This window comes from Emys orbicularis, chromosome 13 (assembly GCF_028017835.1).
Source record: "Emys orbicularis isolate rEmyOrb1 chromosome 13, rEmyOrb1.hap1, whole genome shotgun sequence".
Classification (NCBI taxonomy): domain Eukaryota; kingdom Metazoa; phylum Chordata; order Testudines; family Emydidae; genus Emys; species Emys orbicularis.
Window position 1 is genome coordinate 810,606 of NC_088695.1, and position 27,273 is coordinate 837,878.

General features: G+C 57.6%; 3 protein-coding genes across 3 annotated transcripts in view; 2 read left to right on the top strand and 1 right to left on the bottom strand.

The window, feature by feature from the left end:
- LOC135887747 (class I histocompatibility antigen, F10 alpha chain-like) overlaps positions 1–27,273 on the top strand; it is a 265,826-nt gene that overhangs the window by 105,525 nt on the left and 133,028 nt on the right. The window lies entirely within an intron of this gene.
- Positions 1,599–9,260, top strand: PSMB9 (proteasome 20S subunit beta 9). Its single transcript, XM_065415515.1, has 6 exons — positions 1,599–1,678; positions 5,660–5,727; positions 6,645–6,776; positions 6,908–7,037; positions 7,725–7,866; positions 9,085–9,260. The coding sequence occupies exons 1-6, from the start codon at positions 1,622–1,624 to the stop codon at positions 9,210–9,212; spliced, it is 657 nt and encodes a 218-aa protein (XP_065271587.1). The 5' UTR covers positions 1,599–1,621; the 3' UTR covers positions 9,213–9,260.
- LOC135888058 (uncharacterized) overlaps positions 13,091–27,273 on the bottom strand; it is a 41,150-nt gene continuing 26,967 nt past the window's right edge. The window contains 7 exon segments of the mRNA XM_065415874.1: positions 13,091–13,677; positions 14,306–14,371; positions 14,852–14,881; positions 15,516–15,623; positions 17,669–17,944; positions 23,527–23,802; positions 26,557–26,820. Of these exon segments, the coding sequence (XP_065271946.1) occupies positions 13,673–13,677; positions 14,306–14,371; positions 14,852–14,881; positions 15,516–15,623; positions 17,669–17,944; positions 23,527–23,802; positions 26,557–26,820 (1,025 nt within the window). The 3' untranslated portion in view covers positions 13,091–13,672.

Below are 27,273 nucleotides of genomic sequence, written 5' to 3' on the forward strand. Positions count from 1 at the left end.
CACACACACAGCGACCTGCAGCACCAGGAGCTAGACCCCGGCCTCCCCAGCCCCAGGCTAGTGCAGAGCCCCCAGGGGTCCTGGGATTCGCTGGACTGTCCCACTTCAACCCCTATCCCCCCGTCCCGGCTGAAGCGGCTCCTGCCCCGTGGGAGAGGCTGGGCTCGGCTCCCCGCTCCGGGCGTTGCAACCTGGGGCACGGGGGGCACAGCGCCGCTCGGGTTTGGCCTGGCTGCTCTGACAGGGGAAGAGACACTACTCGGGCCCTACACGACCCCCGTCAGTGAGATTTCAGGAGGCTGGTCGGACACTGGTCGGTGTAACACCTGCCTGGGCCTGTCTGCCAGCGAGGGAGGGGGGCGGCCTGGCCAGGTCTCAGTGACCGAGGGGGCGTCCACACTGCACTAAAGGCCCATGGCCCCAAGTCTCAGGGCCGGGCCGGCTGACTCGGACTGGCAGGACAAGAAATCGTGTGTGGATGTTGGGGCCGGGGCTGGAGCCCGGCTCTGGGGCCCTCCCTGAGATGTCAGGCCCTGGCCTCCAGGCGAGCCGGATCGTCCACACTGCAGCGTGTAGCCGGCAGCCCGAGCCCCATGAGCCCAACTCAACTGACCCGGCTGCCTGCACCAGGCAGGGCCGGCTTTAGGCCAATTGCACCAATTCCCCCGAATCGGGCCCCGCGCCTAAGAGGGCCCCGCGCCCAGTTGCAGGGCCACCCATAGTGGGGGGCAAGTGGCAGAGAATCCCTTCCTTGGCTAGAGGCGCCTTTTTAATTTTTACTCACCCGGCGGCGTTCCGTGTCTTTGGCGGCACTTTGGCGGCGGGTCCTTCAGTGCCGCCGAAGACCCGGAGCGAGTGAAGGACCCGCCGCCAAAGACTAGGAGCGTGGCCAGGTGAGTACAAGCCCCACGTGTTTTTTTTACGTTTTTTTTTTTTAGTCATCCCTGACGGGGCCCCGTCGAAACTGTTCGAATCGGGCCCCGCACTTCCTAAAGCCGGCCCTGGCGCCAGGGGGCTTTTATTCCCGTGTGGATGGACCCTGAGTGGCGCTGAGACCCCGTGGCTCAAGGGCCGGGGCCCAGAGCCCAGCACAGCCAGCCCCATGGATGGCACAGGTGCCGCAGGAGTCACTGCTATGGGGTGAGCTCGCTCTGCACCCCCCTGCCTGGGCCTCCCACCCCTGGGGGGCAGGACCTCCCTGCTGCAGCCGGTGAGATGCAGGGGGTCGCAGGGTTATAGGGGTCCCCACAGCTGCCAGGCCCCTGGCCCAGGCCCCTGTAATGCAGCCGCCCCCCCAGGCGGTTCCTGTATGGCCAGGGGCAGGGAGCCCCACCCGCCCCTCACCCGGTGTCAGGGCCCAGCCCCGCCCCTCTCCCAGCAGGTGATCGATGGGGGAAGCGGCTTGGGACGCCGGGAGGGGGGCAGGGGGACTCCCAGCCCCTCCCCCCCCGGCCCGGGCATCACCTGTTGCCAGGCAGAGCGGGGCGGGACAGGTTCCCAGCGGCGCTGGGTGCCGGGCGCCCCCTGGCGGCGCTGGGCGGCGCTGCAGGGAGGGCGGGGCGCGCGGCTGGTCCCGGAGCTGTCCCGGGCGCTGGTGCTTCGCTCCCGGGGTCGCTGCACCATGGCGGGCTGCGGGTGCGGGGGGCCCGGCTGGGCGGACGGGGAGGTCCGCACGGGGGTAAGTGGGGCCGGGGGAGGGATCCGCAGGGGGGAATCCCGGGGGGGTAAAGTGGGGGCGCCCCATGAATTGCCCTAGGGGCTGCCCGGCCGGATCGCCCCCCCCCCCCCCGGGAGCATTGCCCGGTTCGCGATCCCGGGGGCTGCGGGATCCGGGCGGCTCAGCCTCCTCCCAGCCCCCCCGGCCAGGCTCCGAGCCGCTTTCGCTTTCCGTGTGCCGCGAACTCTGCCCGTTTACACCTGGAAAGGGGCTGGGGGGGGCGGCTGGGACCCGCCTGCTGCCCCCATGGGCCCCCTCCCGCACCCCGTCCCGTGTCTGCCGGCCCCATCTCTCCCCGCTGCCCCCATGTGCCCCCCATGTGCCCCCTGCCGCCCTCTCCATCCCCCCTGTCCCGTGTCTGCCGGCCCCATTTCCCCCACGTGCCCCCCTGCTGCCCCCTCCATCCCCCCCGTCCCGTGTCTGCCGGCCCCATCTCTCCCCGCTGCCCCCATGTGCCCCCCATGTGCCCCCTGCCGCCCCCTCCATCCCCCCTGTCCCGTCTCTGCCGGCCCCATCTCCTGCTTCTGCCCCCCTCGCTCCCTTCCTGCTGCTCCCCCTACAGGACCCTCCCTCCAGTGTCCCACTTCCCCTCCTTGCGCCCCATATGCCCCTACTGCAGACCCTCCTCCCGCCCCAGAGATCAGGAATAGAACCCAGGAGTCCTGGCTCCCATGTGCCCCTGCAACCCCCCATGTCTCCCTGCTGCACCCCCATATGCCCCTGCTGTACCCCCATACGTGCCTCCTTGAAACCCCCAAATGCCCCCACCCAATGTACAGAACTGCCAGCCCGAAACGTTCACAGATCCTGAGATTTGTTAAACACTAATCGACAGAGAGTCCGTGTGTCCTCCGGGCCCCTGGCTCCCGCTCGCACTCGCCGCATGTGCTCAAGCCAGGAGGGCGAGAAACTTTCAATGAACTTCCAATGAAAGCCAAGAGCCGCACGCAGTCTGGTGGTGCCAGCTCTGGGGGGGTTGGGGGTTAGAGCAAGGGGGGCTGGGAGCCAGGACTCCTGGGTTCTCTCCCCAGCTCTGGGAGGGGAGTGGGGGCTGGTGGGTTAGAGCAGGGGGGGCTGGGAGCCAGGACTCCTGGGTTCTCTCCCAGCTCTGGGAGGGGAGTGGGGGCTGGTGGGTTAGAGCAGGGGGGGCTGGGAGCCAGGACTCCTGGGTTCTCTCCCAGCTCTGGGAGGGGAGTGGGGGCTGGCAGGTCAGAGCAGGGGGGCTGGGAGCCAGGACTCCTGGGTTCTCTCCCCGGCTCTGGGAGGGGAGTGGGGGCTGGTGGTTAGAGCAGGGGGGGCTGGGAGCCAGGACTCCTGGGTTCTCTCCCCGGCTCTGGGAAGGGAGTGGGGGCTGGTGGGTTAGAGCAGGAGGGCTGGGAGCCAGGACTCCTGGGTTCTCTCCCCGGCTCTGGGAGGGGAGTGGGGGCTGGTGGGTTAGAGCAGGGGGGGCTGGGAGCCAGAACTCCTGGGTTCTCTCCCCAGCTCTGGGAGGGGAGTGGGGGCTGGTGGGTTAGAGCAGGGGGGCTGGGAGCCAGGACTCCTGGGTTCTATCCCTGGCTCTGGGAGGGGAGTGGGGGCTGGTGGGTTAGAGCAGGGGGGGCTGGGAGCCAGGACTCCTGGGTTCTCTCCCCAGCTCTGGGAGGGAAGTGGGGGCTGGTGGGTTAGAGCAGGGGGGCTGGGAGCCAGGACTCCTGGGTTCTATCCCTGGCTCTGGGAGGTCTGTGGGGGGTGGTGGGTTAGAGCAGGGGGGGCTGGGAGCCAGGACTCCTGGGTTCTCTCCCTGGCTGTGTTTCAGTTCCCCGTGTGAATACTCTCACACAGGGAGATGGGTCAGTTGAGGATTAACACATGAAGGAGTTTGAGCCGTGGGGCAGTGGTGGTGGTGGTGGATACCGAGCCGACCAGCAGCTCCCAGTGCCGCGCTGTGGACAGAGGGGCCAGGGGGACGGATCGAGGAGAATCTCGAGCTGGCGCAGGGAGGGGATTTTCCCGTGGGATTTGGCCCTGGTGTGACCAGGCTGGGATCCTGGGTCCGGGTCCGGGGCCCACAGGCTGGGGATAAATTGGGGAGGGGTCAGAGAAGAGCCAAGAGAAGGATTAAAGGGCTAGAAAACCTGCCAGGGAGCGAGAGACTCCCAGGGGGATCCAGGAAAGTACTTGGCTGCCTAAACCCCCGACTTGGGCATCTGCGGCCCAGCTCCTCTGCGATCCACCGATCTCCCGCCTCGCCCTGTCGGCGCGAAACTCACTGGGCGCCCGCGTTCCTCAGGGTAACATCCCCTCGGCGCGGGAGTTCCTGCCTCTGGGCCTGCGCCGTGCACCCACCCCACCCCGGACACCTGGCTCCCGCCTACCTGCGAACCCGGGCAGGGCAGCGTTCAGCTCCTACATGACGTGTGGGGCCAGTGGCTGCTTATTGGATCGGGTCCCTTTCCAAATCCAGCAGGGGCATGGGGTGCCCCCCCCATAGCTTCTAGCCCAGCAGTTCATGCACAGGCGGGGATGTGGGGGAAACCGGTTCCGTTCCTCCTCTGCCTGGGGGGAGAAGGGGTTTGAACAGGGGTCTCCCCCGTGGAGAGCTCTAACCCAGTGACTCTAACCCAGCTCTGTAGGGGTGACCCCTTTCACACAGCAAACCTCTGAATGCCACCCCCCCTTATCAATTAAAACACATTTTTAAATATTTAACACTATTGTAAATGCCGGAGGCAAAGCGGGGTTTGGGCTGGAGGCTGACAGCTCGCGACCCCCCATGTAATAACCTTGTGATCCCCTGAGGGGTCCCGACCCCCAGTTTGAGAACCCCTGGTCTAACCCCTGGGCTACAGGCTGTTCTGGGGTGGGGGGCTCCCTCCCTCTCTCCTTTGCAGCTGTTGCCCCCTGAATAAATAGCAAATGGGGGACAGGACCCAGGGTCGCCCCCCTCCCAGGTGGGGGGGCCCTGACCACTGGCCCACACAGTCATAGTCTCTCCACCTCCCCCCATGACTATTTTCGTATTGCTCCCCAGTGGAGCAGGTGGCCTGGGAATGGCTGGGAGGCGCCGTGTGTCCCCCCCATCACCCCGAACCTGGCGCCCTAGCTGGGCACTCCCTGGTGTAAACACACCGTATCGGTAACGCAGCCGCCGCCCTCAGCACCTGCCAATTCCGGGCACCAGGTGCAGGAGCCAACCCCACCCCCACCCCCCCAGCGCTGCCAGCCCAGGACTCTGTACCAGCTGCCAGGCCAGGGCTTTGTCACACGTCACAACAGGCCCTTTGCCAGGTGTGATCAGATCCCAGAGCCACCCCCCTCTGATCCCACTGAGCCACGGGCCGGACGGGACCGGACAGAGAACATGATAAGGGGCTTTCACGTCTAGGGCACCAGTTTCACTCTTGCACAGAGCTGGGGAGAGAACCCAGGAGTCCTGGCTCCCAGTCCCCCCTGCTCTAACCCACCAGCCCCCACTCCCCTCCCAGAGCCGGGAGAGAACCCAGGAGTCCTGGCTCCCAGCCCCCTGCTCTGACCACCAGCCCCCACTCCCCTCCCAGAGCCGGGGAGAGAACCCAGGAGTCCTGGCTCCCAGCCCCCCTGCTCTAACCGCTAGACCCCACTCCCCTCCCAGAGCTGGGGAGAGAACCCAGGAGTCCTGGCTCCCCTTTCTCCCCCAGTAGAGTCGTAGTGTGCGGGCCAGTTACGCTCTCTGCCTGCAGCCCCACTGGGGGTTGTGCTGTGGGGGTTCACGGGCAGAGGTTCCTGCCTGTTGCCCCATTGACCCGGAGGGGTCAGCACGGAGCCCGCAGAACGCAAACACGGCCGGTCTGCTCTGCTCATTTCCCCTTGCGAGAAGGTTTGGGGGGAGCCCTGTGCCGGCTCCCTGCAGGGCGTGGGGTGACCCTCAGTCTTCCCCGGGCTCCGAGGGTCCCTGCACTGAACCCGTCTCCTCCCTTTCCCCAGACGACCATCATGGCGGTGGAGTTTGACGGCGGGGTCGTGGTGGGCTCCGACTCCCGGGTGTCTGCGGGGTAAGTGCCGGGCGGGCCTCAGCCAGGTGACAGGACGGGCGTGGGGGTGAATTATCACAGCTCACCCCGCTCTGTATCCCTGGTGCAGGGCGGGGGCGCAGGGCTGTTCCTCAGGTGTCTGTCACCCCCTCCGGGCCGGGGTCACACCTGGTGTTTGGGGTTTGGCCTGCGCTGGGGTTGGGCTCTGCAGTGGGGCCGGCTCGCCCCGGATCACACACGGATTGTCCTCATCGCTTTTCAGTGAGACGCCTGTTCCAGTCCCCGGTGAATTGAGGAATCTCTCTCGCTCCCCCGCGTAGGGACACTGGCTGGACGGACCATGCCCTGTTGTGAGGGGCTGTCGGAGCTTCTCCACATCCCCTGGCTGCCCGGTCGCTGCTCTCTGGAGTCCCGGTTCCCACCTGGAGTTTGTGCTGGAGACCCTGCGTTAGCTGGGCGCACATCCCAGCCCCTGTCCACCTGGATCCTGTCCTCAGCCCCTCGGCTTCCCCGGGGCCCAGCCGAGCTCTCCAGCCGGACTAGAGCCCCCCATTCTGGAAACCATCTCCCTGCACAGACCCCACTCCCAGGCTCCCTGCAGGTGCCGGGAGCAGCCTCCCGGAGCGTCCACACACACCCCGGGTTCCTGCCCCGGTTCTCCTGCGAAGCGCCCCACAGCCAGGCCTGGCCCTGCCCAGAGCCCAGGTGCAGCCTTTCTGATGGACAGGGGGAGCAGGATTGCTGGGATTGGGGTCTGCAGGTCGTTAACCCTTTCCCCGCCTTACACTCGAGCAGGGGGTGGGCGCGTGTCCCACCCCACCACAAGGGGCCGGGAACGGGGCAGGTCCTGGATTCTGAGTCTGGGTGCCCGGGTCTGACTCCGGTTCTGCGCTCACTGCTCTGGATTTCACGCTGGGATCCGGATTCTCTCCCCCCAGGGAGGCCGTGGTGAACCGGGTCTTCGATAAGCTGGCCCCGCTGCACGAGCGGATTTACTGCGCTCTCTCCGGCTCCGCCGCCGACGCCCAGGCCATCGCGGACATGGTGCATTACCAGCTGGAGCTGCACAGGTAGGGCGGGGAGGCCGGGCGGGGTCCCCTGGGGGTGCCGGGGGGGGGGGGGGGCTGGAGCTCACATGGCCCCTTGTGCAGGGCGGCTCCTCCTGTTATCACTGATCCCCCCCCCCCATTCCTCTCCCCAGCCTGGACATGGACGAGGCCCCGCTGGTCCTGGCGGCCGCCAGCCTGGTGAAAGGCGTCAGCTACAAGTACAAGGAGGAACTGTCGGCACATCTCATGGTGGCGGGATGGGACCGGAAGAAAGGGGGGCAGGTGAGGCTGGGGGGGAGGGCTGGCAGCGGGGGGGTGTCCGTCTGCCCCCTACGGTATCCACCAGCCTGTCCCCCCACAGGGCCTGGCTGCAGAGTCTGTGCTGCGACCCCCTCCCCTCCATTCCCCTCCCCTCGGCCCATCCCCGTCTCCCTGCAGTGTCCCATCCAAACCAACTAATGCTCCAGAACAAGCTATGCCTGGGGTGCAAAGGGGCCCTGGCCCCCTCGGGGAGATAGAAAGGGGGTGAACATTAACTGCCCCCAGTGGGTGTGTCCCGGTTGCTTCCCCGCAGGGCCCCACGGCTCCTCGGCCCGGCCAGGCTTGGTAAAAACACCCCGTTAACGTGTCCTCGTTCCCTCCCTTGGCCATCGCTGGGCAGGTCACCAGCCGCCGGGAGCCAGGCCAGCACCCCCAAGGGGTGTGAACCCAGAACCTCCTGCCCTGTCGATGCTCACGTGGCCGCGGGCTGTATAGGCTCCCAAGGCCTGGCTGTATGTCCGTGCCATGCAGGGCGGCGAGGAGAGACACCCACCTTGAGACCCGGCAGGGGGCCGAGGGAACGGCCGGTCTTTACCGCAGTCAGTGCTTTGAATGTCAGCGTTAGTCACCCCCTGTCCACGGTGCCACAACCGCCCTGCCCCAGCCCGCGCCGGGCCGCTCTCACCTTCCATGTGTTCGCTCCCACAGGTGTACGGGACGCTGGGGGGGATGCTCACCCGCCACCCCTTCGCCATCGGCGGCTCCGGCAGCAGCTACATTTACGGTTACGTGGATGCAGCCTATAAACCCGGCATGACTCCAGAGGAGTGTCGCCAGTTCACCAAGAACGGTAACTGCTCCCGGGCGGGGTTAGGCAGGTCCAGGGCGCGGTGACCCCAATCCGGCCCCAGGGTAGGGACTGGCTGCCTCAGGGGGGCAGGGAACGGGACACGGGGACTTTCCCCTCTAGGGAGCGCTGGCTCTGATCCAGCCCCAGGGCGGGGACTGCCTGGCTCAGGGGGGTGGAGAACGGGTCACGGGGACTTTCCCCTCTAGGGGGCACTGTCTGTGATCCAGCCCCAGGGCGGGGGGGACTGGCTGGCTCAGGGGGGCAGGGAACGGGACACGGGGCCTTTCCCCTCTAGGGGGCACTGTCTGTGATCCAGCCCCAGGGCGGGGGGGACCGGCTGGCTCAGGGGGGTGGGGAACGGGACACGGGGACTTTCCCCTTTAGGGGGCACTGTCTGTGATCCAGTCCCAGGGCGGGGGGACTCGCTGGCTCAGGGGGGCAGGGAACGGGACATGGGGCCTTTCCCCTCTAGGGAGCACTGTCTGTGATCCAGTCCCAGGGCGGGGGGGACCGGCTGGCTCAGGGGGGCAGGGAACGGGACACAGGGACTTTCCCCTCTAGGGGGCACTGTCTGTGATCCAGCCCCAGGGCGGGGGGGACCGGCTGGCTCAGGGGGGTGGGGAACGGGACACGGGGACTTTCCCCTTTAGGGGGCACTGTCTGTGATCCAGTCCCAGGGCGGGGGGACTCGCTGGCTCAGGGGGGCAGGGAACGGGACATGGGGCCTTTCCCCTCTAGGGAGCACTGTCTGTGATCCAGTCCCAGGGCGGGGGGGACCGGCTGGCTCAGGGGGGCAGGGAACGGGACACAGGGACTTTCCCCTCTAGGGGGCACTGTCTGTGATCCAGCCCCAGGGCGGGGGGGACCGGCTGGCTCACGGGGGTGGGGAACGGGACACGGGGACTTTCCCCTCTAGGGGGCGCTGGCTCTGATCCAGCCCCAGGGCGGGGGGACTGGCTGCCTCAGGGGGGCAGGGAACGGGACACGGGGACTTTCCCCTCTAGGGGGCACTGTCTGTGATCCAGCCCCAGGGCGGGGGGACCGGCTGGCTCAGGGGGGTGGGGAACGGGACACGGGGCCTTTCCCCTTTAGGGGGCGCTGTCTGTGATCCAGCCCCAGGGCGGGGGGGACTGCCTGGCTCAGGGGGGTGGGGAATGGGACACGGGGCCTTTCCCCTCTAGTGGCACCGATTCACTAACCCCTCGTTTCTCTCCTCAGCCATTGCCCTGGCGATGAGCCGGGACGGCTCCAGCGGGGGGGTCATTTATCTCGTCACCATCACCAAGTCGGGCGCCGTGGAGCAGGTGTTCCTGGGGGACGAGATCCCCAAGTTCTACGACGAATGAGTTCTGGGCCGGCCCCTCTTTTATACCCAATAAACCTCTCCGAGCGCAGGCGGCGTGTGAGACTCACTGGGCGGGTACATGGGGCCGGAGGGGGTAGATCAGCACGGAGCCATGACGAGTTATCCTGATTTACACCCGTGTTAGAGATTTGTACCCCAGCTTCCGCCATGGCCCAGCTCCCGCCCTCCCTGCCCCTCCCAGGGGGCTTTTACAAACCAGCCTTTTATCACCCCCCTCCCGACACCTGCCAACCCCCGGGCTGTGATAGACAGGCCCCAGCTCTGTTCCCCAGCCCTGGGTCACCTTTGTACGCCCCATAGCTGGGGCAGGGGGCTGGGAGCAGATCTCTCACCCCAGTTCTCCATGCAGTGGGGGTTCCCGGGGGCAGTTTGCCCCCTTTTCTAGTGAGGCCCCTAAAGACGCTTCAGGGCCAGGCTGCGAGAGGCAGCCCAGGCTGAGCTGGCTGGCGGCGGGGCGCGCTGACCGAGGGGGGCGCGGGAGGGACGGATTTGGGGTGCAGAGGGGCGCAGTGTTTGTAGAACAGTCTCTAGTCCCAGCCCGGCACTGGGAGGAGGGGCTCGTTTCTCTGCCGCTACAGTCAGGCTTGGGGAGCGCCCGGCCTTGTGTTTGTGCCGGTCCTACACCAATTCGGGGTCACTGTGCACCCCAAAGCCCCCGGGATCCCGCTCGTTCTCTAACCGGGAGGAAAATGGAACCGAATCTGTTTCCTGGAGCGGGTGAGGAATGCAGGGGGGGGGGGTCAGGGCAGCCCCACAGGGACACACATGGGGCTGGGGACGGTAACAAAGGGGATTATTATCGAGGAACACAGGGATTGCTACACTGGATCACACCCCAGGTCCATTTAGCCCAGGCTCCCGTCCGCGCCAGTGACCGGCGCCGGCCGGGGCAGAGCCAGGAGCAGAGCCCGTAGGAACAGCTGTGGGACAAAACCTGCCCTGTGATGGTCAGAGCTCTGCTCAGGCCCTGCAGTGCGAGGTTTGCGATCCCTGCCCATTGTCAGCATGAACTAGTCTAGCCCTGGGTAGTCTGTGAGCCACAGACATGGCCAGTCCCTTTGTGAGTTTTACTTAGTTCTTGGGCTCAGTGACATCCTGTGGCAGTGAGTTCCACACAGTAATTACACAGGGTGTGGGGGGGAAGGTATTGCATTTTATCAACACGTCCCAAGCAAGTCTGCCAACCTTCTCTGTCAGGTCACCTCTTCCGTAAGGCGTACGCACGATAACCAGCCCCAAATGTTAAAACACCATGAATTATGCCCCCTAAAAATCATGAGATTGGCTAAAAAAATCATGAGATTTACAAAAATTGAGACACTTTATTTGGTTTCTTTTATCCTGGGCACCAGCATGACCCGACCCCCAGCTCAGCCTGTGTCTTTGCTCCTGGATGCCCCATGCCCAGCTTGGGCCAGTTCGGTGTCTCTCATCCCAGCGCTGCCCCAGGGCAGGGCAGGCAGGAGAGGAGGCCCAGGCTGGCTCACACAGGCAGGGGATGTCTCTGTCCCAGCGCCCCACAGCCCAGCTCCCCGCCCGGACGGATGGATGCCAGGGCTGGGTTACGGCGAGGCAGCAGCGCCCCCCGGAGCCCAGCCAGGGAAGGTTTCTCCTCTCCCAGGTGATTTCTCAGAAAGGGCCTGACTCACCGGCGGGTGATAAAGCAGCTGCGGCTCCTTCCTTGTGGCTGATCAAGGCAGGTTGTTTGCTGTGTCTGTAGCCAGCAAATCCCCTGGCAGCCGGGCTTAGGCAGGCGGCACAGAGACCTAGCAAGGAAATCACTGCAGGGGGAAATCTGTGCCAAAACATTAAAAAGTCGGCATACAAGATTTTAAAATTCTGCATATTTTATTTATCAAAATAACACTTTATAATCCTTCCAGTTTAAATTATTTTTTGTAATTTATTTCAAAGTACCTGTCACAAGTATGTCTGTAACAGTACAGACAACAAAAATTCAGGCAATGTTTTTTTGACACCTAGATTCCTTACTAGGCCTATCAGTACAGACCGTTGAGTAATTCATTTCAACTACAGTACAGAACCGGACTCCCACCTGTTATCCCTGCCCATTGTCGGCATGAACTAGACTAGCCCTGGACACTCTGTGAGCCATAGAAATGGCCAATCCCTCTGTGAGTTTTATTTAGTTCTTGGGCTCAGTGACGTCCTGTGGCAGTGAGTTCCACAGGCTAATTACACAGTGTGTGTGTGTGTGTGGGGGGGGGGGAAATATTGCATTTTATCAGCACTTCCCAAGCAAGTCTGCCAACCTTCTCCATCAGTTTCCCCTTCAGAAGTCACTTCTGTAAGGCGTATGCATGCTAACCAGCCCCAAATGTTAAAACATCATAAATTACGCCCCCTAAAAATCACGAGATTGGTTAAAAATCATGAGATTTACAAAAATGGGTGGAGGGGGGTTATTTGGTTTCTGAGTCTCTCGGGTTTGTGGTTTTAAGCTTTTCTTTGCAATCACCAGGGTGACACATGCTTTAAAAAAAATTATGAAGCTGAAATTCTCCCCTCTTCCCAGGACTCCAGGAGCTAGGACTTTATGCCAAACCCCCAAATATCACAAGACTTGTGACAAAATTGTGAGAGTTGGCAACACCGTGACCCACTGCTGCAGCCCCTCAGCCCCTCCTCGTTAGGTCAGCTCGTCAGGGCAGGGGCTGTCAGTCCGATGTGTTTGTCCGGCACGACAGGGCCTGGGCTGGGCTCTGGCCTTTCAGTGTCACTGCAGTGGAAAATCCGACTCCCTTAGAGCAGCAGAAGTAGCTCAGGGTCGCACCCCTCCTGCCATTGCTAGCGCTCCTTGCGTCCTAAAGGGCCTCACAGACCATGCACAGCACACACAGCCCCGTGGGAATGCAGCCACCTCTGGGGAAGAGCGCATCAGCCAGACACTCGGTGGAAACGTTGGCCAAGGACAGTGGGGCAAAGCCCTGCTCCTATGGAAAGTGCCTTGTGGGATCTGTAATATCCGCGCAGGGGGCTGGGGATGTCGGGTCTCACCCAGGGTCCCCCACGCACTGACCTGTCTGGTGGTGCAGCCGGGGGGAGGAAGCTGCAGTTTCAGGGTCTCACGCCGATGCTCACGGCCCCGAGCTGTCCCCTCTCGCTGCTGTGTCTGGCCATGGCTGCCTGACCCCAGCACCGGCCGAGCCGACCCTTCCTCAGCCGGGCTGGGGGCTCTTTCGCTCACCCCACTGGGCCTTTCCCCTGGCGCTGTCCAGACTTGGGAGCACCCTTCCAACAGTGGGGAGACTGTGAGTCTCTGGGCCAGGGGAACATCAGCCCCCACTTGCTGGGGGGGGTCACGCTGCATCCATAGGGGACTTTACCCCGGGCACCAGCATGACCCCCCCCCCCCCCCAGCTCAGCCTGTGTCTTTGCCCCCGGCTGCCCCATGCCCAGCTAGTGCCGGTTCTGGGTCTCCCATCCCAGCGCTGCCCCAGGGTGAGCCCCCCAGGGCAGGGCAGGGCAGGGAGGAGGCCCAGGCTGGCTCACACAGACAGGGGATGTCTCTGTCCCAGCGCCCCCCAGCCCGGCTCCCCGCCCGGCCGGATGGATGCCAGGGCTGGGTTACGGCGAGGCAGCAGCGCCCCCCGGAGCCCAGCCAGGGAAGGTTTCTCCTCTCCCGGGTGATTTCTCGGAAAGGGCCTGACTCACTGGCACATGATAAAGCAGCTGCGGCTCCGTCTAGTGGCTGATCACGGCGGGTTGTTTGCTGGGTCTGTACCCAGCAAATCCCCTGGCAGCCGGGCCCAGGCAGGCCGCACAGAGAGCTAGCAAGGAAATCACTGCTGGGGGAAATCTGTGCCAAAACATTAAAAATTCTGCACACAATATTTTAAAATTCTGCATATTTTATTTGTCAAAATAACACAATATAATCACACCAGTGTCAATTACTTTTTAAAAATGTATTTCAAAATACCTGTCTGCAAGTATGTTGTAACAATACAGACAACAAAAAAGATTCAGGAAGTTACTCTTGCCCCATGGAGCTTTCCCCAGGCTGCTGATGGGGACAGTGCTACCAGCTCCGAGCAGGACACTGAGTTACTGTATTATAAGCATTAATAATAACAAAAACTTAAGTCACCACACCCAAAATCAGCTATTGTATTGTACAGGGGCACCAGTAGCTAGAAACAGCAGTGTTCAGAGAAGAAACCCTGTAAGAAGAATCATAATTTATATGCTTCTTGTTATTCTTCATGTTGAGAATACATTGTGCAATCACGTCATTAATTTTTTCTAACAATACATTTACAAAGCAAGCAGCTGCTAAGTGGGCAGAGAGGAGCCCGAACACCTCCATGGGGCACTGCGGGAATCAAACGGAGACAGGAAGGTGCTGATCAGATCAGTCTGTGCTGGTTTCTTCTCCCTGGGACCCCTGCAGCCTGCGGCACAGACTGACCAGCTCCATTACGCTGCACAAGTAGAACAGAGGGAGAATCAGGACTGATCCCAGGGCTGTGTCTGTATGGATCAGGGAGGGATGCCTCGCAGGTCAACTTGTGCAGAGGGCCCCCCCTTGGGCCCTTCTGCAAAGAGCAAACCCTACCACGTTCCACCCTATCCAAGAACCACCCAGTTAAGGGGGTGTAAGCTGGTGGCTCTCACCAGCCCAGGAAAGAGCCAGTACCATGCCCACATCTGCTTGGGGGCCTGATTTATTATTAAAACACTAGAGCAGTAACACCCAGCAAAGCAATTCCCCAGAACCCCTTCCCCCTGCCCCTCCTCTCCCATGCCTCTTCCTTCCTTCCCCTGCTGAGCAGGCAGCCCTTAACCCTTTCCTGGCTGTTTCACCCTGTCATGGGGAAACTAGCATGTCTGGCACTGGCTAAACGAGCACCAGTGTGTGATGCCCTCCAGTGGCTGCAGAGCCTCGGGACGCTCAAGCCTGAAGTCCTGGTTCTCTCTGTGCTGTTCACATGTGGGTTATCTGGGAGCTGCACTCGCTGAAGCTCCCAACGGGGCAGGGCCTGGGCGACTCCAGGTTTAAACGACTCAGGGGAGGTGTCTCCCCCAAAGGCCTCTCTGAGAGCAACTCACCTGGGACAGAAGTTCCTTCACCGACCAACTTATTTTCTGTGGAGGAGCTGGATCCTTGGTAACTTCCTGTGGAGGAGAAGAGGGGGTTAGTGTCTCCCAGAACATGGGGGGGGGGGGGGGGTCCAGATGCTCTTCTCCTCACACCCCTGCTTCATCTTTCACTGATTACGTAAGAGGATTTCACAGGCACCGAAACCCAATTCACAGCCATGTCAGAAGCAGTGTGAGATTCACAGGTATTAGCTTTTGGGAGGATGATAATTCATCACTAGCCCCAGATACACTGAGCTGCCTCTGGGCCCTGGGGACTTCTGGGGTACAGCAGCTAAGCCAAGAACGTTACAGAAACAAGCCTGGAGTAGAGAGTCACTGGATCTGAAGAGCTCACAATGGAATTTCAATGTCACTTTCTGGGACTTTTCTCCAGCCTGTGTGAACCGGGGGAGAACGGAGTGCAAAGGGTCAATATGAACAGCTGCACAGACAGTCGCTCAGAGGGGGTGAGGGGTGTGTGTGTGTGTGTGGGGGGGGGTTTCTCTCACTTACCTGGAGGTGAGTAGCCAGCTCCCTTTTTCCCTGCGGAGAGAGAAGGGCAGATTTCAGTGAGTGCGGTTCCCAAGGCAGGAGATGGCTCCCGTCTGTCCCCACAGCCCAGAAACGAGGCCCTCAGGCCAGCACTGACATTTGGGGCTCAGAGACTCAGGGGCCCACAACAGATCAAGTACAAGGGGCAGGGAAGAAGACATCTCAGTGTGAGCAGTGTCCCTCCCTCACTCTATAGCAGTGGTGGGCAAACTGCGGCCCGTCAGGGTAATCTGATTGCGGGCCGGGCTGCGAGACATTTTGCAGACGTTCGTTGACCGTCCACAGACACGGCCCCCTGCAGCTCCCACTGGCCGGGAACAGCAAACCGCGGCCACTGGGAGGCCGCGCCTGCAGACGGTCAATGTAAACAAACTGTCGTGTGGCCCGCCAGCAGATCACCCCAATGGGCCGCGTGCGGCCTGCAGGCCACAGGTTGCCCACCACTGCTCTATCTGTCTGGGTCTGGCCCAGCAGCAGCTCCCACCCGGGGCCTCTGGCTCAGCCCCCAGAGGGGCGGTCACACAGCATTGATCCTGGGCTCCGTACTGCTGCTGCCCCTAGGGCTGCATGGCCCAGCCAGTCCACAGAAGGCAGAAAACCCCCGCACCCCCCCCAGGCTCTGTACCTGAGCCAATCTTCCTCCAGATGATGATTCCGACTACTGCAGCCAGCACGCCAGCCAGCACGGCACCGATCACTCCAGCCACAATGGGGATCACGTTGGACTTCGGCTCTGAAATGGAAAAGGATCCAGTGAATACCGGGGGCGGGGGAAGCTATGGTGTCCCTTTAGAAGCAAGCTCTCTAGCTGGGGAAGGTAGGAACAGGATAGAAGACCTACATACAGCAGGAACCCGGCGGATGAGTCTGAGGTGCAGATGGGGGAGGAAAGGGAAGGAGTACAAGACCCAAACTCAGAAGTGTGATAGGTGCTAATGAATCAGGGACTGGATTAAAAACAAAGTCTCCCAAATGAACACAAACACACAATTGCATTCTGAGCAGGGGAATGCTGGAGACTTGAGCTCAGACACCACTTTGTCACCAGAATCCCACATAACAAAATGATACACACAAAAACCCCAAACACCAAACAGAGGTGGGGCTCAGGGTTGAGCGAGTGAGAGAGATCACCTGTGCGGGGAGTGTCTTGTTCAGGAACGGGGTTCTGGGGCAGTGAAGCTTTTTGAACTCACATGATGAAACTGACTAGATTGCAAGTCGCTCTGAAATCGGTTCACACAGCTGAACATGGTGTTTTTCCATATGTCTTCACTGCACAGTTAACCTAGGCCTTTACCTGGGTTTTAGCCCAACCTCCCCCCCCGTCCACACACAAAAACCTTTGACTCGGGTCTGGATGTACTTTCAACCCAGGCTAGTTTATCTGGCTGGGGTGTGGGTCAGAACCCAGGCTGGAGCCTGCCCACTTTGCAATGTGGATGCAGGCTATAACCCAGATTACTTAACTCAGGTGCTGATTGGTGTCTTCCTACAATTCCCTGGGACCATATTTCTTCCCACCCTTCCACCTCCTCCCTTCTGCACCAGCAATCACCGACCAGTTTGTATGCGCCGATTTGGCGTTTACAGCCCACATTGCCAGCTATGCTTGTACACAGCACTGGAACAGCGGTGATGCCAGGAATATCCTCATCCGAGTGTGCTGCTAGCTTCAGTTTACTGACCTGGTGGGCTAAGAACATTCCACACAGGGGCACTGGAGGGGCAGACGCGTTCTCTCACTATTCACTGCAAAACGATTCATGGCGCATCACAGCTCAGTGAAGCACCAAGAATCATGGGATATGCCCCCAGCGGTCCCACCTAGCACCTAATCCAGGTTAGTGCAGCTCCGATGTGGATATGGCTTTGTGGGTAGGACTGAAGTGTGACGTGGGTATGTCTTCACCGCAGAGTTAACTCAGGTGACTGGCAGCCAGATTTGAGCGCCCAGCTTAGCCTCGCCCAGGTGACAGCAGCCACGCTGCAATCTCACACTCAAGTGATGGTGTCCACACAGGTGCTGCACTCCCGTGTGTGTTGTTAGGACTTCTGGGGACACAGCCCATGGTTCTTTGCATGGCAATGAACTGACCTGCTCTACGATTCTTTCCCAGTGAATTGTGGGAGAATCCTGCTGGGGTCCCTGTGCAAAAGTGTTCTTAGTTCAGCTTTGGAGCAACCAGGGCAGGTGTGGGGGAATTGTGGGAAGGCATTGGAGGACATTGGAGGGGGGTTACCAGCCCGAGTGAAAGTGGCATCTAGGCTTTAGCCTATGCCCCCAGCTGAGCCAGCCAGCCCAGGTTTAAAGTACAACTAAACTCGGGCCAGAAGTTTGTGTGTGTGGACAGGAGTCAAATTAGGGGCAACACCCCGGTAAGAGTCCAAGTTAACGCTGTAAATCTTGTCTTCACTGCAAAAAAGGTGGGTTTTTTTACATGCAGATAGCTCTGAAATCCTAGTGGAAACAAGACAAGGGTTGTTTTTACCGCTACGTAGCTAGTCACTCAGAGGTAAAAACTATCTGTGTGCCTGGTCTCCACTAGGATTTTGGCTCTCTCATGGTAACACACATCACAATTTTTTTTTGGCAGTGAAGACATAAGACTCCAAGGAGGTCCAGTCCCAGCCCAGAAAAGGGGAGGAATTTTTACAGAGTTAGACAATGGAGTTTTACCTTTCGATAAGGGCAATGGGGTCTCAACCCTAGCCCTCCCCTCCCCTTGATGTATTCTCCTCCACCTCTCCCACACAGGCACTCTGCCCTCTCCTCACCCCAGAAGACATTGAGAGGCTCCGTCAGGCTGTTGTGATCCACAAGGCAGGAGTAACGGCCTCCCTCTGTGGGATCTATCTCCAAGGTTGCCTGAATCTGGTAGGTCCCATCCCCACTGGGTAGGATGTCCCCTCGCTGAGTCTCTTGCTCTCTCATCTCCCCGTTTTTCATCCAGGTCACAGCGATGTCCTGGGGGTAGAAGCCATAGACCCTGCAGGAGAGGCTGGTGAGCCCGTCAGGGGTTGCCTTGCCCGACACCTCAACGGCTGCGGGTTCTGAAAAGCCAACGGTATTGGAAGTCATTTAGACAGCAGCACTCATAAGAACATAAGAAAGGCCGTACTGGGTCAGACCAAAGGTCCATCTAGCCCAGTATCTGTCTACCGACAGTGGCCAATGCCAGGTGCCCCAGAGGGAGTGAACCTAACAGGCAATGATCAAGTGATCTCTCTCCTGCCATCCATCTCCATCCTCTGACGAACAGAGGCTAGGGACACCATTCTTACCCATCCTGGCTAATAGCCATTTATGGACTTAGCCACCATGAATTTATCCAGTCCCCTCTTAAACATTGTTATAGTCCTAGCCTTCACAACCTCCTCAGGTAAGGAGTTCCACAAGTTGACTGTGCGCTGCGTGAAGAAGAACTTCCTTTTATTTGTTTTAAACCTGCTGCCTATTAATTTCATTTGGTGACCCCTAGTTCTTGTATTATGGGAATAAGTAAATAACTTTTCCTTATCCACTTTCTCAACATCACTCATGATTTTATATACCTCTATCATGTCCCCCCTTAGTCTCCTCTTTTCCAAGCTGAAGAGTCCTAGCCTCTTTAATCTTTCCTCATATGGGACCCTCTCTAAACCCTTAATCATTTTAGTTGCTCTTTTCTGAACCTTTTCTAGTGCTAGAATATCTTTTTTGAGGTGAGGAGACCACATCTGTACACAGTATTCGAGATGTGGGTGAACCATGGATTTATATAAGGGCAATAATATATTCTCCGTCTTATTCTCTATCCCCTTTTTAATGATTCCTAACATCCTGTTTGCTTTTTTGACCGCCTCTGCACACTGCGTGGACATCTTTAGAGAACTATCCACGATGACGCCAAGATCTTTTTCCTGACTCGTTGTAGCTAAATTAGCCCCCATCATGTTGTATCACATCGATTTACTTACCTAGCCCCCACTACCGTCATATCTGAGCAACTCACCGTCTTTAATATGAGAATTAACACAAACACCCTGGTGAGGCACAGCTGTTATCCCCATTGTACAGATGGGAAACCAAGGCTCAGAGAGCCTATGGGCTAGAGTCACAATAGGACTTAAACATTTTGAAGTTCAAGCACTGGAGAGAAGTTGTGGAGTGTGGGGGTGTGAGAGTCAGAGTTACAGGCAGGGAACAGCCCTCTACCACACATGGGGAAGGGTCCCATTCAGTCTCAGATCAGGGCACCATGGGGTGCAGCCAGAATTCTCCATTGCCTTATTATTTGTATTGATACCTAGCCAATAAGGGAGATGTGCCTCTCTGCCCTGGTCAGCAAGAGTGTTGCCAACCTTTGCAGTATTTGGTGTTTTTCTTAAAGCCCCAGCTCCTGGAGTCATGGGACTGCGGGAGACTCTCTGCTTTCATTAATAATAATAATAAAAGAAATTAAGACTCGAATAGGGCTGTCAAGAGATTTAAAAAAGTAATTGTGATTAATCGCATGATTAATCACACTGTTAAACAATAACAGATTACCATTTATTTAAATATTTTTGGATGTTTTCTACATTTTCAAATATACTGATTTCAATTACAACACAAAGTGTACAGTGCTCACTTTATATTTTTTATTACAAATATTTGCACTGTAAAAAACAAAAGAAATAGTATTTTTCAATTCACCCAATACAAGTACTGTAGTGCAATCTCTTTATCATGAAAGTTGAACTTACAAATGTAGAATTATGTACAAAAAAACTGCATTCAAAAATAAAACAATGTAAAACTTTAGAGCCTGCAAGTCCACTCAGTCCTACTTTTTGTTCAGCCAATCGCTCAGACAAACAAGTTTGTTTACATTTGCAGGAGATAATGCTGCCCACTTCTTGTTTACAATGTCACCAGAAAGTGAGAACAGGCATTTGCATGACACTGTTGTAGCCGGTGTCGCAAGATATTTACATGCCAGATGCAGTAAAGATTTGTATGTCCCTTCATGCTTCAACCACCATTCCAGGGGACATGCGTCCATGCTGATGATGGATTCTGCTCGATAAGAATCCAAAGCCGACCGACGCATGTTCATTTTCATCATCTGAGTCAGATGCCACCAGCAGGCGGTTGATTTTCTTTTTTGGTGGTTCGGGTTCTGTAGTTTCCGCATCAGAGTGTTGCACTTTTAAGACTTCTGAAAGCATGCTCCACACCTCGTCCCTCTCAGATTTTTGGAAGGCACTTCAGATTCTGAAACCTTGGGTCGAATGCTGTAACTATCTTTAGAAATCTCACATTGCTACCTTCTTTGTGTTTTGTCAAATCTGCAGCGAAAGTGTTCTTAAGATGAACATGTGCTGGGCCATCATCTGAGACTGCTATAACATGAAATATATGGCAGACGGCAGGTAAAACAGAGCAGGGGACATACAATTCTCCCCCAAGGAGTTCATTCACAAATTTAATTAACGCAATTTTTTTTTTTTAACGAGCGTCATCAGCATGGAAGCATGTCCTCTGGAATGGTGGCCAAAGCATGAAGGGGCATACGAATGTTTAGCATATCTGGCACGTAAATACCTTGCAATGCCAGCTACAAAAGTGCCATGCAAATGCCTGGGCTGACTTTCTGGTGACGTAAATAAGAAGCGTGCAGCATTATCTCCTGTAAATGTAAACAAACTTGTTTGTCTAGCAATTGGCTGACCAAGAAGTAGGACTGAGTGGACTTATAGGCTCTGAAGTTTTACAGTTTTGTTTTTGAGTGCAGTCATGTAACAAAACAAAACAAAAAATCTACATTTGTAAGTTGCACTTTCACGACAAAGAGATTGCACTACAGTACTTGTATGAGGTGAATTGAAAAATACTATTTCTTTTGTTTATCATTTTACAGTGCAAATATTTGTAATAAAAATATACACTTTGATTTCAATTACAACACAGAATACAATATCTATGAAAATGTAGAAAAACATCCAAAATATTTAATAAATTTCAATTGGTATTCTATTGTTTAACAGTGCGATTAATCACGGTTAATTTTTTAAATTGCAATTAATTTTTTTGTGTTAATCGCGTGAGTTAACTGTGATTAATCGACAGCCCTAGTCTCTTAAGCTTTATGGTTGAGAAGAAAAGCTTGGAAACGCAAACCCTGGAGACTAAAGGCTTATCTACACAGGGAAATTGAGCACAATAACTGTTGCAGAACAAGCTATTCTGCAATTGTTCTGGAATAATTCCCCATGTGGACACACTTATTCCAGAATGGAATCCATTCTGCAATAGCTGCTGTGGTCAATGTTCATGAGTAGACAAGCCCTCAGTAACCAGAAGGCAAATAAAAAGAACCTCACATTGAAGGAAAAAATCTCATGATTTAAGCCAATCTCGTGATTTTGGGGCCTGAATCATGATTTTGCAATACTTGGAGTAGACAAATACTGGAGTCAGAGAAACTATTTACAGAGACAAAAGTGACACTGGTTTGTGAAACTGATGGAACTGAACTTTTTAGAGCCGGGAGCTCATTCCATTCGGTGGTGTGGGGAGGAGGGGAGGTCCGTGCTGATGATACCAAGGTGACAGGTGCCTTAGAAGACCCCGTGACTGAACAAGGAGCGCGCTGGTGCAGACCTTTGGGGGTTTCCCTCTTGTAAAGCTCTTATGACCTTCTAGGACAGAAAGTGGAAGAGAAACAATGGAATTTGGACAGCAGGGTCTGAAAGAGGAGTTTGGGAACACTGAAGTGTAATTTGAGGAAGGTCTCAGTATGTACTGGGGGAACCAGAGACTCCTTGAGTGAGGAACATTCTCCTCCCTACCAAGTTAGAAGCTCCCTGGGGCATGGACAGTCTTTGTCGTGTGCTCGTACAGTACCTAGCACAATGGGGTCCTGGGCCATGTCTGGGGCTCCCAGGCGCTATTGCAGTACAGGTAATAAATAATAATAATGACTTAGAGCTGGAAGCTGCATTGAGAAGAGATTTACAGACAATGATTTAGTCACTTCGATGGGTGTCTCTGATTCCTTCACCCCTCAGACACAAGATGGGAGGTGGACATAGATCAGCTAAACTGCTCCCCTTTGCCATTCAGATCGGGGTTGGACAGAGATTCTCTGAAGCAGAAGAGGGGAAATACCCTATCACCAAGTCTCGGGCAGTGTTTCCCGACCTTTTTGATACTAGGGACCAGCTTACTGCCTTCCTAAACTGTGTAGGGAGACCTCAGGGACTGGCGCTGGTCCATGGACTGGTCCCTGAGAAACACCTGCTCTAGCATGGATGGTGTGTGGCGCTAGCATTTAGAGAGTCTGGCCCGAGTGCTGGAAGCTCCCCCGGCACCCAGACCATGGCCCCGCCCCCTGTGCGGCTGCCTCCTGAGGCCCCGCCCACACTCCACTCCCGCTCTGCCCCAGGCCCCATAGGTGCCGACTTCTGCTCCCGCCAATGGGTGCTCGACCCCCACTCCGCCCTCGGCCCCGCTCCAACTCCACCCCTTCCATGAGGCCCTGCCCCTCCCCCCCCCATTCCAACCCCTTCCCCAAAGTCCCCGCCACAACTCTACCCCCTCCCTGTCCCTATTCCAACCCCTTCCCCAAATCCCCACCCCTGCCCCGCCTCCTCCCCTGAGCACGCCCCATTCCCGCTCTTCCCCCTCCCTCCCGGAGCACGCTAACGCTGCCAAACAGTTGTTTGGCGGCGGCCGGGCAGGAAGCGCTGGGAGGTAGGTGGAGGAGTGGGAACGCGGCGCGCTCAGGGGAGGAGAAGGTGGGGCGGGCAGGAGGGGAGTTTGGCTGCCGGTGGGTGCAGAGCACCCACTAATTTTTCCCCGTGGGTGCTCCAGACCCGGAGCACCCAGAGAGTTGGAACCTATGCCAGGCCCCACTCACACTTGGCCCTCTCGCCCGTCAAGTCCCTCCCCTCCTTCACCCCCTCCCCAAGTCACTCCACTCTGCCTTCCCTGAGATCCTCACCGTTCACTGCATCCCTCCTCTCTTCCACCCCATGGAGGAAGGGAGGCCCCGCCCCTTCCCTGAAGCCCCACCCTGCTCACTTCATCCACCTCTCCCTCCATTGCTCACTCTCCCCCACCCTCAATCACTTTCACCACGCTGGGGCAGGGGTTCGGGAGGGGGGGTGCGGGCTCTGGGCTGGGGCCGAGGGGTTTGCAGTGTGGGAGGGGGCTCTGGGCTTAGCCTGGGGCAGGGGGTTGGGGTGCAGGAGGGGGTGAGGGGCTGGGGCAGAGTGTTGGGGTGCAGGAGGGGGTACGGGGTACTGGCTCTGGGAGTGGGGTCAGAGCTGGGGCAGGGTGTTGGGGTGCACGAGGGGGTACAGGGTACTGGCTCTGGGAGGGGGCTCAGGCCTGGGGTGCGAGCTTCCGCCGGGCAGCTCCTGGTCAGGGGCGCAGTGAAGGCTAAGGTAAGCTCCCTGCCTGCCCTGGCCCCACGTCGCTCCCGGAAGAGACCAACACGCCAGTGAGGCCCCTGGGGGGGCACGTGGCGCCGCACGCTGCCCCTCTCTGCAGGGACTGCCCCCACAGCTCCCATTGGCCACAGTTTCCCGTTCCCGGACAATGGGAGCTGTGGGGGCGGTGTTTGCAGGCAGGAGCAGCGCACAGAGACCCCTAATTCACCCCTCACCTCTCCCTTGAAGAGCCTCCTTCCCATATTGGTGGTATTTTCTTAGCCACTCAATACACTCCTTCTCTGTGTACTGCTTCCGATACTGAAGATCGGCTGTATCCTCATTCCATCTGCGCTGGGTGATCTCAGCTTCCTTGACCGCGGCTACCCACGTGTAAGTGTTCATATCGAAGCTGAGGAAGTCGTCCCCATCATATGCAAGTTGCCGGGACCCCCCGATGCTGCCATCCTCCCGAATCTCACAGCCGCTCCTGCGCTGCAGAGTGTGAAACCCTGAAACACACAAGAGCCTGATCCTGCAGTCGTTTACAGCTAGGCATGCAGGGCAGTGGGATTTCAAAAAAAAAATACCTATGTGACTTAGAAGTGCAATTCCCATTATAGGTAGTTAGTAGAATTTAAGTTAATTTAATTAACTATTTTGAAAACTAAAATGCCCTCTAATCAATTATATTGGCCACACCCTGGCCTCTCGTATGGCTCCTTTGTGCCACTCGGTGGGACAAGGGTCTCTAAAGCAGCCCTAATTGGGCAAGTGAAAATTGACTCCAGGTGGGAACAAACCTGGGGGGTACAGAGCTGACTAGCTGGCTGCAGACCACCCCACTTTCTCACACAGGTCTACACTACAAACGCTGTATCAGTGCAGCTACACTGCTGTAGGGGGTTAATGAAGATGCTCAAAGCTGATGGGCGAGAGCTTCACCTGTTGGCTTAGTGTATCCACTTCCGCGAGAGGTGGTAGCTCTGCTGGTGGGAGAAGCTCTCATGCCAACATAGCGCCGCCCACACCAGTGCTTACGTCAGTATAACTACATCACTCAGGGGTATGGATTATTCACACCCCTGAGCAACATAGTTATACTGAAGTAATTTTGTAGTGTAGACCAGGGCTCAAGTCCTGGTGGAGGGCTGTGGAGAGAGATTGTGTCTACAGTGTAACCCCCATCTGGTGTAATAGCCCCTCATGGGCTGCTGCAAACTGGCATACTTTACAGCAGTCCTAAGGCTGGGAGTGGGGAGTGTGAACCAGCCCCAGGACTGGGGGATGTAAATGTGATTTAAAGAGGAATTCTGCTCCAGTGATTTTGGGGATTCAGCCCAGGGAGTGCAAAGTGAGTGTAAAATATTTCCACCTTTGTGAATGGAGAATTCTGGCACTGTACTGTAACTCCTCACTTAACGTCCTCCCGCTTAACGTTATTTCAAAGTTACGTCGCTGCTCCATTAGGGAACATACTCATTTAAAGTTGTGCAATGCTCCCTTCTAACGTCATTTGGCTGACTTTACAAGGGAGCATTGCACAAGTTCCTCTTCTCCGCCTCCTCCCCCTCCCTCCCTCCCACCCAGCACTTGCCCCGCTGCCAAACAGCTGTTTGGCGGCGCTTAGGACTTTCAGGGAGGGAGGGAGGGAGGAAGGAAGCGGGCGGGGAAGCTGCCCCCCCCCCCCGGCAGGCAGGGCCACCCGGAAGGCAGGGCCCTGGGCTAAGGGGGCCCCGGGGCCCTGGCCTGCAGCTCTAAAGCCCCTTTCAGAGTGCGGCCCTGCGAGCACGGGCCGGAGGACTCAGGAGGAGCAGGGGCAGCCGCGCAGCCAGTGGCCGGAGAGAAGCGGCGCTTTCCCCTTCAAAGCCGGCTGGAGAGAAGCGGCGCTTTGAAGGGGAAAGTGCCATTTCTCTCCGGCCGCTGGCTGTGCGGCTGACCCTGCTCCTCCCGAGTCCTCCGGCCCGTGCTCGCAGGGCCGCACTCTGAAAGGGGCTTTAGAGCTGCAGGCCAGGGCCCCGGGGCCCCCTTAGCCCAGGGCCCTGCAGCCCCTAAAGCCCCTGCATTCCGGGTGGCCCTGCTGGGGCGGGGGGGGGGGGGCAGGGCAGCTCCCACAATTGTGGTCATGGGGGCAGTGCCGCACTGCACAGAGACACCTGCACACCCCCTGCACCAAACAGGAGCTGCCCTAAGTAAGTGCTCTGCACCTCCTGCCTGCCCCAGCCCTGAGCCTCCTCCCGCACCCCCACCCTGAGCACCCTCCCACACCCTAACTCCCTCCCAGACCCCGCACCCCACCCTGAGTGCCCTCCTGCACCCTAACTCCCTCCCAGACCCTGCACCCCCAGCCCTGAGCCCCAGGAGGAGAATGGAGAAAAAAAGAATGAAAAACGGGGGGGGGGAGATAAGAGAGAATGCTTCCCCCACGGGGGGGCCCCAAAAATGAAGCTGAGCACAGGGCCCCACTAACTCTAAATCCGCCACTGGTGGGAGGGGGAGGAGCGGGGAAGCGCTGCATCTCCGCTCCTCCCCCTCCCTCCCAGAAAGTCCTAAGTGCAGCCAAACAGCTGTTTGGCGGCAGGGAAGCACTGGGAGGTAGAGGGAGGAGCGGGGACGTGGCGTGCTCCGGGGAGGAGATGGAGTGGGGACGGGAAGAGACGGGCCTGGAGCATCCCCCGGCAAAGTCAGCACCTGTTCTTCTGGGGGGAAGCTGCTGCTGCGCAAGGTGCTTCCTAGCATCCTTGCCTGCCTCATTGTCTGCAGCAGGCTGTGCCTGTGTGGAGTAAGCCAGGGGCACAGTACTGTACAGTATATAATGCCTTTTGTCTGCCCCAAAAAATTTCCTTGGAACCTAAACACCTGCATTTACCTTAAATCTTATGGGAAAATTGGATTAGTTTAACATCGTTTCACTTAAAGTTGCATTTTTCAGAAACATAACTACAACGTTAAGTGAGGAGTTACTGTACTATTATTCACCCACTTTTCAAAGGTGTGAATGGAGACACAAGGTGCAGGACAGGTGAGAGTCAGGCACAGTGCGTTTCCATCTAGGAAACACCACCCTGAGCAGAACAATTCTCCTTCTGCTCTTTCTTTGTACCTTCTACGTTGTGCCTCAGGTCTAATAAAACATACACGGAAGTGAAACGAGGGATGTGATCTCGAGATGACTGGCGGTGAAGTCAGGGTAACTAACACATAAGCATTATAAATATTCCCCTCTCCATTAGGCCTGTAGGGTTGGTAATTTCTCTCAAACTCACCCCCAGTCTGATTGTAGCGCTCCATTAAAATTCTCATGCCGGTTCCGAACGCCTGCTCTTGTGCGATTCCAAGTTTGGTACCACGCTCCCAGTAATCAGCATCCACATTGTCCTTTATCCACTGGGCTCGTGGTTTAAACAGCCCACTGTCACTGTCACACTCAACAAAGAGGTTGTCATCGAGATACCCAACAAAGGCATATGCTGGGAGTCCAGGTTCAGGATCAGAGACTGCGGTGTGGAAATACTGCAGGGAATGAGTTGCTGAGACAGAGAAAAAAAAAAAAGACATCAACAAACAGGAATCACTATTACTGACCTCCAAGCTGCCCAAACAACACTAAGGGCACGTCTACACTGGCAGAGTTACATTGCTGGCAGTTACTGCACCGCTCAGAGAGCGCTGAAGGGAAACCGCTGTTGTGTGTTCACACTGTCAGCTGCCTGCACAATAGCGTGTTCACACTTGCGGCACTTGCAGCTGTATTCGGAGCGGTGCACTCTGGGCAGCTATCCCACAGAGCACCTCTTCCTCTTCTGCCGCTAAGAGTTGTGGGAATGAGGAGGGGATCGCGGGGCATCCTGGATCCTGTCCCAATGCTCCATGATGCATTGCTTCACATCCCAGCAATCCCTGTGCTTCCGTCCGCATTTGGCGCCATCTTTCAATGGTTTGTGTACTGCGTGCCCTGCCTCTTCGGTCTGCAGGAATGGATC